Genomic DNA, 12,072 nt, shown 5'->3' with positions numbered 1-12,072 from the left:
CAAATTTTAAGAATAAGTTACATTATGAAAATAAGAAGAAATCATTTAAACCGAAGATATCATTTAAGCCGAATAGATAAAGGTAGATCGACCCAAGGAGAAAGAAGATAATAAATTAAAAAGTAAAAAAATTATAATTTCAACAATTTTCTTTTGTTTTAGAAAAAAAAGGAAAAATAAAAAAAAGGAAAAAGAATGAAGAAAGAGAAAGAATGGTGAGATTTGTCTGTAGTGGTTTGAATGGCACGAAGAAGAAAACAAAAAGGAAAAAAAATGATTGGAAAATAATAAAAATTTAGAGACCCACAAAAATGGTTGTTAAGATATATTTAAAGATTATAGAAAAAGAATGGCGAACACCAAACACGCCCCAACAACACCAACACTCTCTGCTCCACTTCACTGATAACCGGGAGAATACGAACCTTCTTAACACCACCACCACCTCTTCCAAACGATGTCGTTTCATCCAACTCCATAACCAACCCTACTTTCACTCCAACTCCATAACCAACCATAGTTTCCCTCCTCCGCCGCCGTTAAATTGCTGCCTCAACTCCGCCGCCGTCGCCGCCGCCGAACCCCCAACCCTATGGTCCTCGCCATGCATCTCTCTGACCCGAAATCCAAAACCCTAATTCCCAATTCCACGCTAATACTAATGGACCGAACGCTGCTCCTCTCCGACGAGATTCTCATCAGAATCTTCCAGAAGCTTCCAGATTCGCAGCGAAACTCTAATTCCCTCGTCTGCAAGCGCTGGCTGAACATCCAGGGTCGGTTGGTCCGAACCTTGCGGCTCCTCGACTGGAACTTCGTCCTCTCGGGTCGGTTAACCCACCGCTTCCCGAACCTGAACCACGTCGATTTGGTTCCGGGTTCGTTCGCTTCGCCGCAAAACTCAGCCACCATTGTAGTTAGTAACAAGCAGGTTTCGCTGCGCGTGAATTCCACGTGGCGCGTGGGGAATCTGCTACCCAGTGAGGCCGTTGACGCGGGTCTCAGATCGCTCTCCGGCGGCTGCCCCAATCTGCGGAAGCTCGAGGTCGCCGGTGCCAGCGAAGAGGGGATTTCGACCGTCGGTTCCGAGTGCGCCACGCTGCAGGAGCTCGAGCTGCAGCGGTGCGACGACGCCGTGTTGCGCGGCGTCGCGGCGTGTCGGAATTTGCAGATTTTGAAGTTGGTTGGGAGTTTGAAAGGGTTCTATGACTCCGTGGTTTCGGATATTGGGTTCACGATTCTGGCGCAGGGGTGCAGGAGGCTGGTGAAGTTGGAGCTTGTTGGGTGTGAGGGGAGTTTCGATGGGGTTAAGGCGATTGGGCAGTGCTGTGTGATGTTGGAGGAGTTGGTGATTGTTGATCATAGGATGGATGATGGGTGGCTCGCGGGGGTTTCTTTTTGCGAAAATTTGAAGACTTTGAGGGTTCAGTCGTGTAAGGTGATTGATGGAAGCCCTGGGTTGGAGGAGCATTTGGGGTGCTGTGAGGCCCTTGAAAGGTTGCATTTGCAGAAGAGCCAGTTGAGGGATAAAAGTGGCGTGGGAGCGTTGTTTTCGGTGTGTAGGAATGCTAGGGAGATTGTTCTTCAGGACTGCTGGGGGTTGGATAATAGCACCTTGAGTTTGGCTATTGTTTGCAGGTAATGTATGTAATTGAGGATCTTTTTGTTTATTTTTTTAACTTGGATGCAATTTGTTAGGTTTTGATTCTTTTCAATGAGAATTGCAGTTTTATTTCGGTAATTAGTGTAATGGTCGTTTGCATTAAATGCTAGCATGTGTAACTGAAGTGGAATTATGATTCTGATGGGAGAACTATGTGAAGAACACTTCAGCCAGTGGATCTAAGTTTTGTCCTTTTTTTTTGTCTGGTTAATTTTCACTTTGAATTTGAATTTGAATTTGTAAATGTGCAAATGGAATTAGCCCGTGGTAAATTTGGGTTTGCCTTTTTTTAATTAATAGAAAAAAATTGTAATATGAGAAAACAAAGATAGGATTTAATTAAAAATGCAGTGAGCAGTGTAAAGAATTTTGTTCTGCAAATGGATCTGGTATTAGGAAGGATGTTGTTAACATTTGTGAAAATATACCCATCTTGATTTAAATTTTGAATTATAATAGATTTTTACTATCATTTAACCATGGATTGTCGTGTATTTGTAAAATTATTGTTTTTTTGTTGTAATAATTTCTTTAAAATTATACATTTTAGCTGAATTCTGATAGTATAAGATAACATTAAACTCATAAATATATAGAGAGCATTTTTTAAATTTTGTGTACGTTGATTTGAATTTGAGTTATAATAGTTTATTAAATCAACATTTTTTAAATTAAGGATAATGTACTCTCTTTTTTCCTGCTTTAAACATTTTCCGCTTCAATAAAGTCAATTTCATGAATTTTTTGTAGTGTGTAGGTGTTTACCGTGTTCCTAGCATCGTGTGTATAGTTAATCCTGCTGTTTGCAGGTATAGAGAGAGAAATCTTAAAGTTTATGTAGTTGAAAATAAGTACTTACAAACAACTTATGGTGGGTTCATTGTGGTCCAGGAGTTTATATTGTTTTTCAGAGTTTATCTTAAAGTATACCTTTTTCTGATCTTCAATCGGGGATCACTTTATTTTAAAACGTACGATTTCTTGCAGCATCATCAAAGAACAAAGTACTGATATCTTTATTATCATGTTTACATTATTTATCATATAACTTATCCTTAGTTTCTTGCAACATTAAATTGTTTATCATCATCAAAGAAGTGTTGAATCCTTAGTGGATAAGTTATATGGATGTGTTGTCAATATACTGAGATTATTTGCTAGTTACATTACAGTTGTTGTTGGTCTTTTTCAGGAGGGTGAAATTGTTTTACGTGGAAGGATGCTCATTGCTTACAACAGAAGGTTTGGAGTCCGTAATTGAGCACTGGAAGGAGCTAGAGTGCCTTAGAGTGGAGTCATGTAAAAATATAAAGGACAGTGATATCTCTCCTGAACTTGCAACCTTGTTTTCTACTCTCAAAGAGTTGAAATGGAGGCCAGATACAAAATACCTTTACCCTTCTGATATGGGCATAGGCATGGGAAAGAAAGGTGGTAAATTTTTTAAGAGAACATGATCTGACACATTTGTATTCACTATGTAGCAGAATCTAGGCCATGGTAATGGTATTAGGAACATAAATTCACACTCACTGATTCTTGTGAAATTTGTACCATTTTGTGATCATTTAGTTAGTTTAGATGGTTAATAACTAGAAGATATCACTGATTAGGGGAAGATTGTTACTTTTACCCTTTCACCTACAGTGTAATTACCTATAAGCCCAACCCTCTTCATTCCATGTTGAAATTGGGTAACATGTTCCCCTGCAACTTTTACTGTTCTTTTGTTTCTGCAATCAGAATAAGGAACAAAACCAAAGATGTAATTGTATGTATGCAGAACACACTTCACTCCAAGTTGAACCCTTTGTTTCTCAGATTCTATTTATTTATTTATTCATTCATTAATTTATTAATTAGTAACTGTGGAAGTTTGGAAGTAAGATTGCAACCCTTTCTGTGGGACATTTTGGATGCCATAGTTTGCAAGGGATGCTTCTCTAGATCTGATGAGTAATTGAAGTTTGGATTATTATGTAAAGCATCATTGACATTTAAGACATGTAATGATGATCCTTTTGTCTTATATAAGAACTCCAATTAGTGTAATCATATTACAGAAAACTAATTATCAAGATAATCATTGCATGGACCAGGATTTTTTAATAGATAATTTATATTTTAGAGAATTTAAAATATTTTGTTCAGGTTTATTAATGAAGTTCAACATTTAAAATATATTTTTCATTTTTTTTTCACAATGAAGAAATTAAATTATCCCACCCCACTAGTAATTTAATTGAAGTTTAAATTTTGTTAATTGATTCATCCCAATAAAACATCTACAAAATAACAGATAAATAAGCAATTTAAACTTTAAACTTTCAATCCAATCAACTTAAACTGTTTCCATATTGCATTAATTCTTTGAAAGCTTTTATTTCAAGTTAATAGCTTAAATAATTGAATTGTCAGCAAATTTATCTTCAGAAAAATAAATTGTTCAGATAATAGAGAGAAGTTATTTTGGTACTGAATTAATTATTTGAAAACTTTTATTTCAAAATAACAGTTTACATAACAAAGTGCTGTTGTTTTGTTTTCTACACTGTACAAAAATAAAATTTTAAATAATTAAAATATGAAAACATGTCTTTGTGCCAATAAACAAATAAAACATTAATTAGGATCCTAATGTAGTGTTATTAAAGGTGTTCATAATTAAATGAATCTAAAAAGATAATCGCATATTAATCTAGAAAATTCATAATGATTAAAATAAAAAAGTTTAGATTGCTTTAGATTTTTTTTTCAGAACCAAATGATCTGGTATTATAATTAATTATTTAATTATTATTATATTATCTATTATTACATGTGCAAAAGGAATAATAAGGTTAACATATGAATGAGGTGAGAAGATTATCCTAAAGATATAAATGTTACATTATTAAAAAATTATATTTAAATTATTTTATATTATAAAACTGCATAAATTTATGTTCACAAAATTGTATTTCTAATATATGATTTCCTAATTAAATTCGTATTTTTTGCATATGATTTTTTTTAGAAAATTTTTGTTTTAAAATACACATATGATCTATACGATTTTTGTGATATTAAGAAAAATCGAATAAGACATTGACAATTTCAGTTAAATTAATCGTATTTGTTAAGTATAATTTTTTATTGATTTATATTGGTCCAAATTTTATTTTCTGCCAAATCTAACACTCTTAAATAAACTCATGTTTCTGATTCATCTTCTTCACAAGAGGTGTTTTATGGATGATGATAACTATGAACACCACAAAGTATATTCTAATATTATTCTAATTATTTTTCATATTATTACTCATCTTAAAAAACATCATAGATAAAAAAAAAATACTAAGCTATGAGACTCAGACACTTCTCTTAAATGGACGTATCCGTGTCGGACACACGTATCGGTGTCGACACTCGTAGAACACTTATCAGTGAAGTGTTCAATTCAAAAAATATTTGTTGGATTTTTAAAAATTCTAACACGGTTCTAACACAATTTTAAAAGGTATAAATACAATAATTTTCTAAAAACTATAATTTATTGTATAAATTTTTATTATGATTATAAAATTAAGGAACAAATTTTTTGAACCAGTCATAAAAAATATCTTTCTGCTCCCAAAAGAACTTGAAACATACTTTTGCACATAAATATTTATTTTCAATTTGTATAATTCAAAATTATATAATATATAGATTCGTGTCCCCGTGTCCTACATTTTAAAGATTATACGTATCTTCGTGTCCATATCCATATCGTGTCAGTGTCCGTATCCGTATTTATGTTACATACATAAGAGAATAGTAAAGTTAATAACATTCCACATTAAATTGTTGTTTTAAAAGCATGAGAATGATGTTATAAAGAATAAGAAAATTTAAAGACATCTTTATTACTTATTTAAACACTTTTTTCGTTTTTTAATTATACAGAAAAACTTTAAAAATATTTTCTTATCAAACTTTAATCTCTAATATTTTAACTATCTTTTATATATGTATTATAATATACTATAAGTTACACTAATTTAGGACTTATTAATAAAAAATATTATTGGTATAATACGTTCTATCTAATTTATTTTTAGAATTCTTCATGAATATATATAATTTATTTATATATTTTTTTAATATATGAGTTTTGATTTAATTCTTTATATTTTTTATAAATTTTTTAATAATAATTTTTTATATAATAATTATTATCAGTTGAAATGTTGAGTTGTATAATAATGTTTAATATGATTTTTTTTATTAAAAAAAAACTATAAAACAGACTCTATATAACTTTTTTTTAATCTAGTGTACCAAATTTAATTAAAACTCAGAACATCCTATCTTATTTGAATTCTTCAAATCTTTAATTGTATTTATTTTTAAATACTTATTCTAAATAATTTCCATTTTTTAAATTCATAACATACTACTATTTTTATTATATACTGCATTTTTTTAATGACTAAATAATTATCATATTAACAACTTAATCGTGTATTAACTAAGCAATTATAGAAGTAACTATTTTGGTTATAACCTAATTAAAAGCAAATACCTGCAGTACAGCAGAGAATAGTGAGTCTGACAGAACCGTGAATTTGCCATCAATAATCACGTCCACACCACACAAACAAACAAACCCTTGCTTCATCAGACACTTGGGATCCAAAAACCCTCACAATTTTAAACACACAATCCCCCAAACAAACAACACATCACATCACACTCTCACTAGTTTCTTCTACACTCTCATCTTCCTTCACTTTCCACCCAAATCTCAAACCTCCAATCATCTCAAAACTCATGGAATCTACCCTCCATCAAATTAGAACAAGGAAAAAAAATAATTTTTATTAAAATGATATCACAATAGATTTAGAATTTATTTGTTCTATTGAAGTTATTTAGAGTTTATGTTAACGAGATTTTGTTGGATTGTATCTATTATGTCGCTTATTATCGGACTAAACCACTTATACATGTATAGTATCATGCACGAGTTGACGCAAAAGAATATGTTAAAAATCTCACATTAACTAAAAATAAAAACATTTCATACTATATGAGTGAGTACAAATTTCACCTTATAAACCGTTTAAATCAAATTTATTGAATTTATTATATTACTCGTTATTGGACTGAATAACGACTGAATCACTTATAAATGTATAGTCTCGTGTACGAGTTGACACGAGAGAATAGGTTAAAAATATCAATCAAGGAAAGATAAAGACACTTAATACAAATTTTACCTACAACCATTTAATTTAATTTTAATTCTTAATATGGTATAAAACTAGTAAAAAATGTGTTGTTAAATTAAACTTAAATAAATAAATAATAGATAATGAAAATTTGATTGTCCTAGAAAGAAACCCACAATATACACTCTTCTAGATCCCTTCCCATTACCCTTTCCCTCCTCTCTAGTATATATTCTTTCTTTTCACCATTCCCATCTTCTGTTCCACTCCTTCACCACATACTCAAACCATATACTCTCAAACAAACAAATAAGGTTACCCATTAACCTCTTTTCTCTCACTCACCCTTTCAACTCTACAATCATCATGTTTAATCAATAAATGTTAAACCTTTTCCTTCAAAGTTTACTTTTTTATCTACTGGGTGGCTGATTTTTTCACCACTGGACAAGAACATAAGCAAGAACGGTACCCATTGTTCCTTTTTTTCATTGGGAAACTCTGAATCCCCGAAACCATGATTTACGCTGTTTCTTCCCACAACCCATTGGTGTGGAACATGCCAAGACTCCACAAACATCGTGCAAAACCTTCTCTGCCACCCGTGCTTTGTTTCCTAAACCACAGCAACCCCACCGGCAACGCCGTCAATGAGAGACCCGCATTGACGGTGATGACGAGGCGCGTTGTGGTTAAGGAGATGTACGAGAAGAAAGAGAGGGAAGATGTTGGGAACAGACAAATGGTGCTGCTGTGTGGGTTGGGATATTGGGTGCAAGGTTTCAGGTGTTTTCCGTGGCTGGCACTGAACTTTCACATGGCTACTAACCTCAACTTGCACCCCTCCACGTTGCAGCTGGTGCAGAACACTGCCAACCTCCCCATGGTGGCTAAGCCACTCTATGGAATCCTTTCGGATGCCATCTGTATCAATGGGGCTCGCAGAATTCCTTATCTTGCCATGGGGGGTATGGTTAACCATCATGTCTTTATGCTGTTTGTTTTTTTGTGTAATCATGTTAGTGTTACCAATTATCCACTAGTTTTTTCGATGACTGTTATCATCGTGGTTAGCTACCAGTAACTTGTTGGCATGTTTTGTTGTTTTGTTTTGAGTTTCATTTAGATTAGGAAATTAAAATTGTAACCCAGATTGGAAGAAGGTAGAAACAACATTAAGGTCGTGTTTGTTTTGTAGAACAGAGTTGACAACACATTTTTTTGAAACAGACTCAATTGTTGGGTTACGATAAAGATTTCAGTCTATAATAGATAGGGTGTTTTATAGGTGTATTGCTAGCATTTTTTTGCTTACTATTTTTAGAAAAACTGTTGTTATTTTGTAAAATTTGTTTGTTTTGTGAGCATATTTGGATGGGTTTGTTCTTGAACACCTTTCTATTTTCTAAGCCTTTGTACCTTAAACACTCGCACAATTAGGAAAGTATAAGTAAAGGAAGACAAAAAATACTCTTATATAATTTTTGTTTTTTTGGTTTTGGATGGGAAGTTGATTACTGAGTAGTAAGGAATTGTTTTAAAAACCAGTTTTTAAAATAAAAGAGGGAGAATAGAACCAAACTGCCCTGAAGTGTTGTAATTTTGGTTTCCTAATGAATAAGGTTTTATCAATTTGTATTTTTTTTGTAAGTTTGTGTCTTTTGATTGCTCTGTATCATTCAGTTGGTGTTATAAAAACTGGAGTTACAGACCAAGGACAAACTGACCTTTCTTTGTGCAGCCACTAGCTGGAACATTTCTTTTCATTTCATTATCATTCTCTTTTGTATGTAGATCTATGGTATTTTGAATGAGTATGACAATATTGATGTTTTGTAACATTTGATTCATTCTTTTATCTGTTATTTTGAGCTTTATCTGAGTGAAGTGAGATAAGTTTCAAAAGAGAGCACACAAGTGCAAAGTCCAGGATCAGAATTTAAAGCTCTTTATCTCTAACATGCTGATAAGGTCATAGGAATTTCGTGGTCAATCAGAAAATGTATGGAATAAGTTAGACCAAACACGGGTTATGACTACTGAAAGTGAAAATCTAATTCATGAGTTTTGAGATTCTACAACGAATTCTCCAATAAGTTTGTTTTGTTCTGTTATTGCATCCTTAGGTTGTTCTTTTTCTTTATATTAAGGTTAGATATTTGGTTCCATATCTTACCGTGTCTTTTGTTCAACATGCACTTTTTTGTGTAAACAAATTCTTTACAGAAACAAGTAAATGATCAACTTGCTTATATACTATAAATCAGAATGAAAAAAAAAAATGATTAATAAGTTACAAGAGTAGTGCTCAGGAAGACGGTAAGAAAAGCAAGGTGGAACTCCTTCATTTGATTAAGTAATCCAGTCTTTACCATGATTTTCAATGAAATTTATATGATTTTGTAGTAGTGTAGTTTATGGTTCATAAGAAGTTGGCAAAGATGTAACCGTAGCTTAAATTGTCGAGTTTATTGTGCATACATTTTGATTCGAGCTTCTTAAGTAGTCTTGTGTATTTGCATATTAACATCAGAAGATCTGAAAATGTGAAAAACAAGAACAAAATTTGCATTATGTGAGTGTAGAACATGAAGATATATGCCATGCTGAAGTATACGTTAGAGTGTCACTCCTATACATTGAAGGAAGTTTCTCTGGCACATTAGAGGAGTTAGGATGAGATTAAACCTTTGGCTTAATTGCTTCTGTATGGTGTAAGACTCTGTATCTTTTTAAGGGGTTTTCCTAATGGAGATGTTGAGGAATTGGATTGCTTTACTCCATTGATTATATTTTTTTTGTTTTTCTTCATTGTTTATGTTGTCCTTTTACATCACTGAGGATAGATTTTATAATTGTTTTTATTAAACCTTTTTGGTTAAATCTTCAGGTCTTCTGCAAGTTCTTTCTTGGAGTCTGCTGGCATTGGTCCCCATTGCACAGGAAGTGCTTCCCTACTTGATTGCATCTGTGCTTATCAGTAACTTGGGAGCATCCATTGCAGAAGTTGCACAGGATGCTCTTGTGGCAGAGTATGGCAAGAAGCATAAAATTGGTGGCTTGCAGGCATATGCATTCATGGCATTAGCTGCAGGTGGAATCTTAGGCAACTTGATTGGTGGTTATTTCTTACAGAAAATGCCTCCGAGAACAATGTTTGTCATATTTTCATCTTTACTGTCTCTACAACTACTGATTTCTTTCTCAACAAGAGAGGAGTCTTTAGGCATAGGACAACTTTCAGGTCAAAAACTTTCGAGGCAATCCATCTCAGAGAACATCAGGAAACAAGTCTCTGATCTCGTCGTCGCCATCAGTGACAAGAGCATTTCTCAACCCCTTGCATGGATTATTGGATCAATTGCCATGGTCCCAATGCTTTCAGGTTCTATATTTTGCTATCAGACACAGTGCCTAAATCTTGATCCTACAGTAATAGGGTTGTCTCGGGTGATAGGCCAGTTTGTGCTTCTCTCAGGAACTGTGCTTTACAACCGTTACTGGAAAAAAATTTCAATGAGAAAGCTGATAGGCACGGTGCAGATTCTGTATGCTTCATCTCTACTTCTTGATCTCATTTTGGTTAAACAGATAAATCTCAAATGGGGTATTCCCAATGAGGTGTTTGCTCTTTGCTTTTCTGGTTTAGCAGAAATTGTGGCTCAGTTTAAACTCCTTCCTTTCTCAGTTTTATTCGCAAGTTTATGTCCAAAGGGTTGTGAAGGATCTCTCACAGCTTTCCTTGCATCAGCTTTGTGCCTATCATCAATAGCTAGTGCCTTTCTGGGTGTTGGATTGGCCTCTTGCCTTGGTGTTACATCCGGTGATTACTCAGGCTTGACAATGGGAATTCTTGCACAGTTTCTTGCAGCTCTAGTGCCATTAAGATGGCTTCATTCTTTACCTATGTCACAATCTGTTGAGAAGAGAAGGAAAAGAAGTATGAGCAGAAGGGCACGCAGGAACAGAAGAGTTGGAAAAGTTGTGCTTGGTTCTGTTAACATCTACAGGCGTGAGAGACAATGAGAGTCACATAGGTGAAGCTAATCTGTTCCTACCTATGCAGCTTCAATGGTTATGCAGGGATGAATGATACTTGAGTCCTGCCACAAATTCATCACCATCATTGTCCAGAAGATGATTCCTTTGTGATGATGATTATAGCTTGTTGGACAAGTTCATTTCTGCCACAAAACTAGGATTTTTGCTCCATGTTGAGTTCTATCTTGGAACCAACACCTAGACCTGATCATAGGTGATTTTTGAGCACAGAGTGGTATATTTTCTTAGGAAGTTTTTTCTTGATTCTCCCATCTCACTGATATGTTTTGTAATTACCAGCTGGTTGTTTACATGTTCATATAAAAAGAAATCAAACTATGTTAACTGATGGGAAATATTGATCTGGTTTTATGTTCATGACCATTTGTAAATGCATCACAAATATCCATCTATGCATCACAAATTCATGTTCATACTAAACCAAAGTGCAACCACCACATGAAAGTTGCCTACAATTTTGCATCAAATCCATAAAAGTTCACTATTAAAAATGTTGTATATGTTCACTATTAAATATATAATTTTATAATGATATAACTTATAAAGTGGAGGAAATATGGTGAGTGATGGTTTAGTTTTTATTGTTAAGAAGTTTTGTTGTAACTTCCATGATTATGCAAATAGTAATTGATAATATATACATGGAAAAGAAGGGAGAGAAAAAGAAAAAATTACAATAACGAAAATTACATTCTTAATTCTTCATTTGTAATAATCATACTCTTAAGAAATAAAATTAATTGAATATGTAGATTTTAAGGATATTTTTGTTAATAACTAAAAGGATATTAGGATATTTTTTTATTTCAATAATTATCTATTTACAACATTCATTCTTAATTTAATTAATAAATATGATGATTTTTAATTATTTAGGTTTTAAAGTTGGTAACTAAAATTTTGGTAGGTAATTATATACAAATTTAGAAATTATTTATCAATAATAAAAACTAATTTATATAATAATAATTTTTTTAGTCTTTAAAATAGTATCTAATTTATTCAATATAACAATTAATTACAAATCCTTGGACATCCTATAAAGATAAACTTGGTTTCGTCCAATTTGTGTTGACTCGATCACTTTAAATCTTGGACATCATACAAAAACAAATATGGTAATGACAGAATGAAGGAGAGATCTTCGAGTTC

At 33.0% G+C, this 12,072-nt stretch overlaps 2 protein-coding genes across 3 annotated transcripts; both read left to right on the top strand.

The window, feature by feature from the left end:
• The first annotated feature begins 317 nt into the window (after positions 1–317).
• LOC137834641 (F-box protein At5g07670) lies at positions 318–3,483 on the top strand. Of its 2 annotated transcripts, none has more exons than XM_068642730.2 (2): positions 318–1,638; positions 2,856–3,483. In XM_068642730.2, the coding sequence occupies exons 1-2, from the start codon at positions 593–595 to the stop codon at positions 3,118–3,120; spliced, it is 1,311 nt and encodes a 436-aa protein (XP_068498831.1). In that variant the 5' UTR covers positions 318–592; the 3' UTR covers positions 3,121–3,483. The 2 variants fall into 2 exon arrangements, with proteins under 2 accessions (XP_068498831.1, XP_090158637.1); XM_090302511.1 differs by having other exon boundaries at positions 338–1,643.
• A 3,581-nt stretch (positions 3,484–7,064) lies between these two features.
• Positions 7,065–11,277, top strand: LOC137834640 (putative folate-biopterin transporter 8, chloroplastic). The gene is made up of 2 exons (XM_068642729.2): positions 7,065–7,826; positions 9,749–11,277. The coding sequence occupies exons 1-2, from the start codon at positions 7,376–7,378 to the stop codon at positions 10,882–10,884; spliced, it is 1,587 nt and encodes a 528-aa protein (XP_068498830.2). The 5' UTR covers positions 7,065–7,375; the 3' UTR covers positions 10,885–11,277.
• The last annotated feature ends 795 nt before the right edge of the window (positions 11,278–12,072 follow it).

The sequence above is a fragment of the Phaseolus vulgaris genome, chromosome 5 (genome assembly GCF_051622355.1).
Source record: "Phaseolus vulgaris cultivar YP4 chromosome 5, ASM5162235v1, whole genome shotgun sequence".
Classification (NCBI taxonomy): domain Eukaryota; kingdom Viridiplantae; phylum Streptophyta; class Magnoliopsida; order Fabales; family Fabaceae; genus Phaseolus; species Phaseolus vulgaris.
The sequence above is the reverse complement of the archived record's forward strand: the minus strand, read 5'-3'. Positions and strand labels throughout refer to the sequence as shown.

What these genes read in the sequence shown, in the direction of transcription:
- LOC137834641 (XM_068642730.2), top strand. Translation starts at nt 593, where the DNA reads ATGGTCCTCGCCATGCATCTCTCTGACCCGAAATCCAAAACCCTAATT. An exon ending in AGTTTGGCTATTGTTTGCAG is followed by an intron (nt 1,639 to 2,855) that starts GTAATGTATGTA and finishes GGTCTTTTTCAG; the next exon opens with GAGGGTGAAATTGTTTTACG.
- LOC137834640 (XM_068642729.2), top strand. Translation starts at nt 7,376, where the DNA reads ATGATTTACGCTGTTTCTTCCCACAACCCATTGGTGTGGAACATGCCA. An exon ending in TCCTTATCTTGCCATGGGGG is followed by an intron (nt 7,827 to 9,748) that starts GTATGGTTAACC and finishes TTAAATCTTCAG; the next exon opens with GTCTTCTGCAAGTTCTTTCT.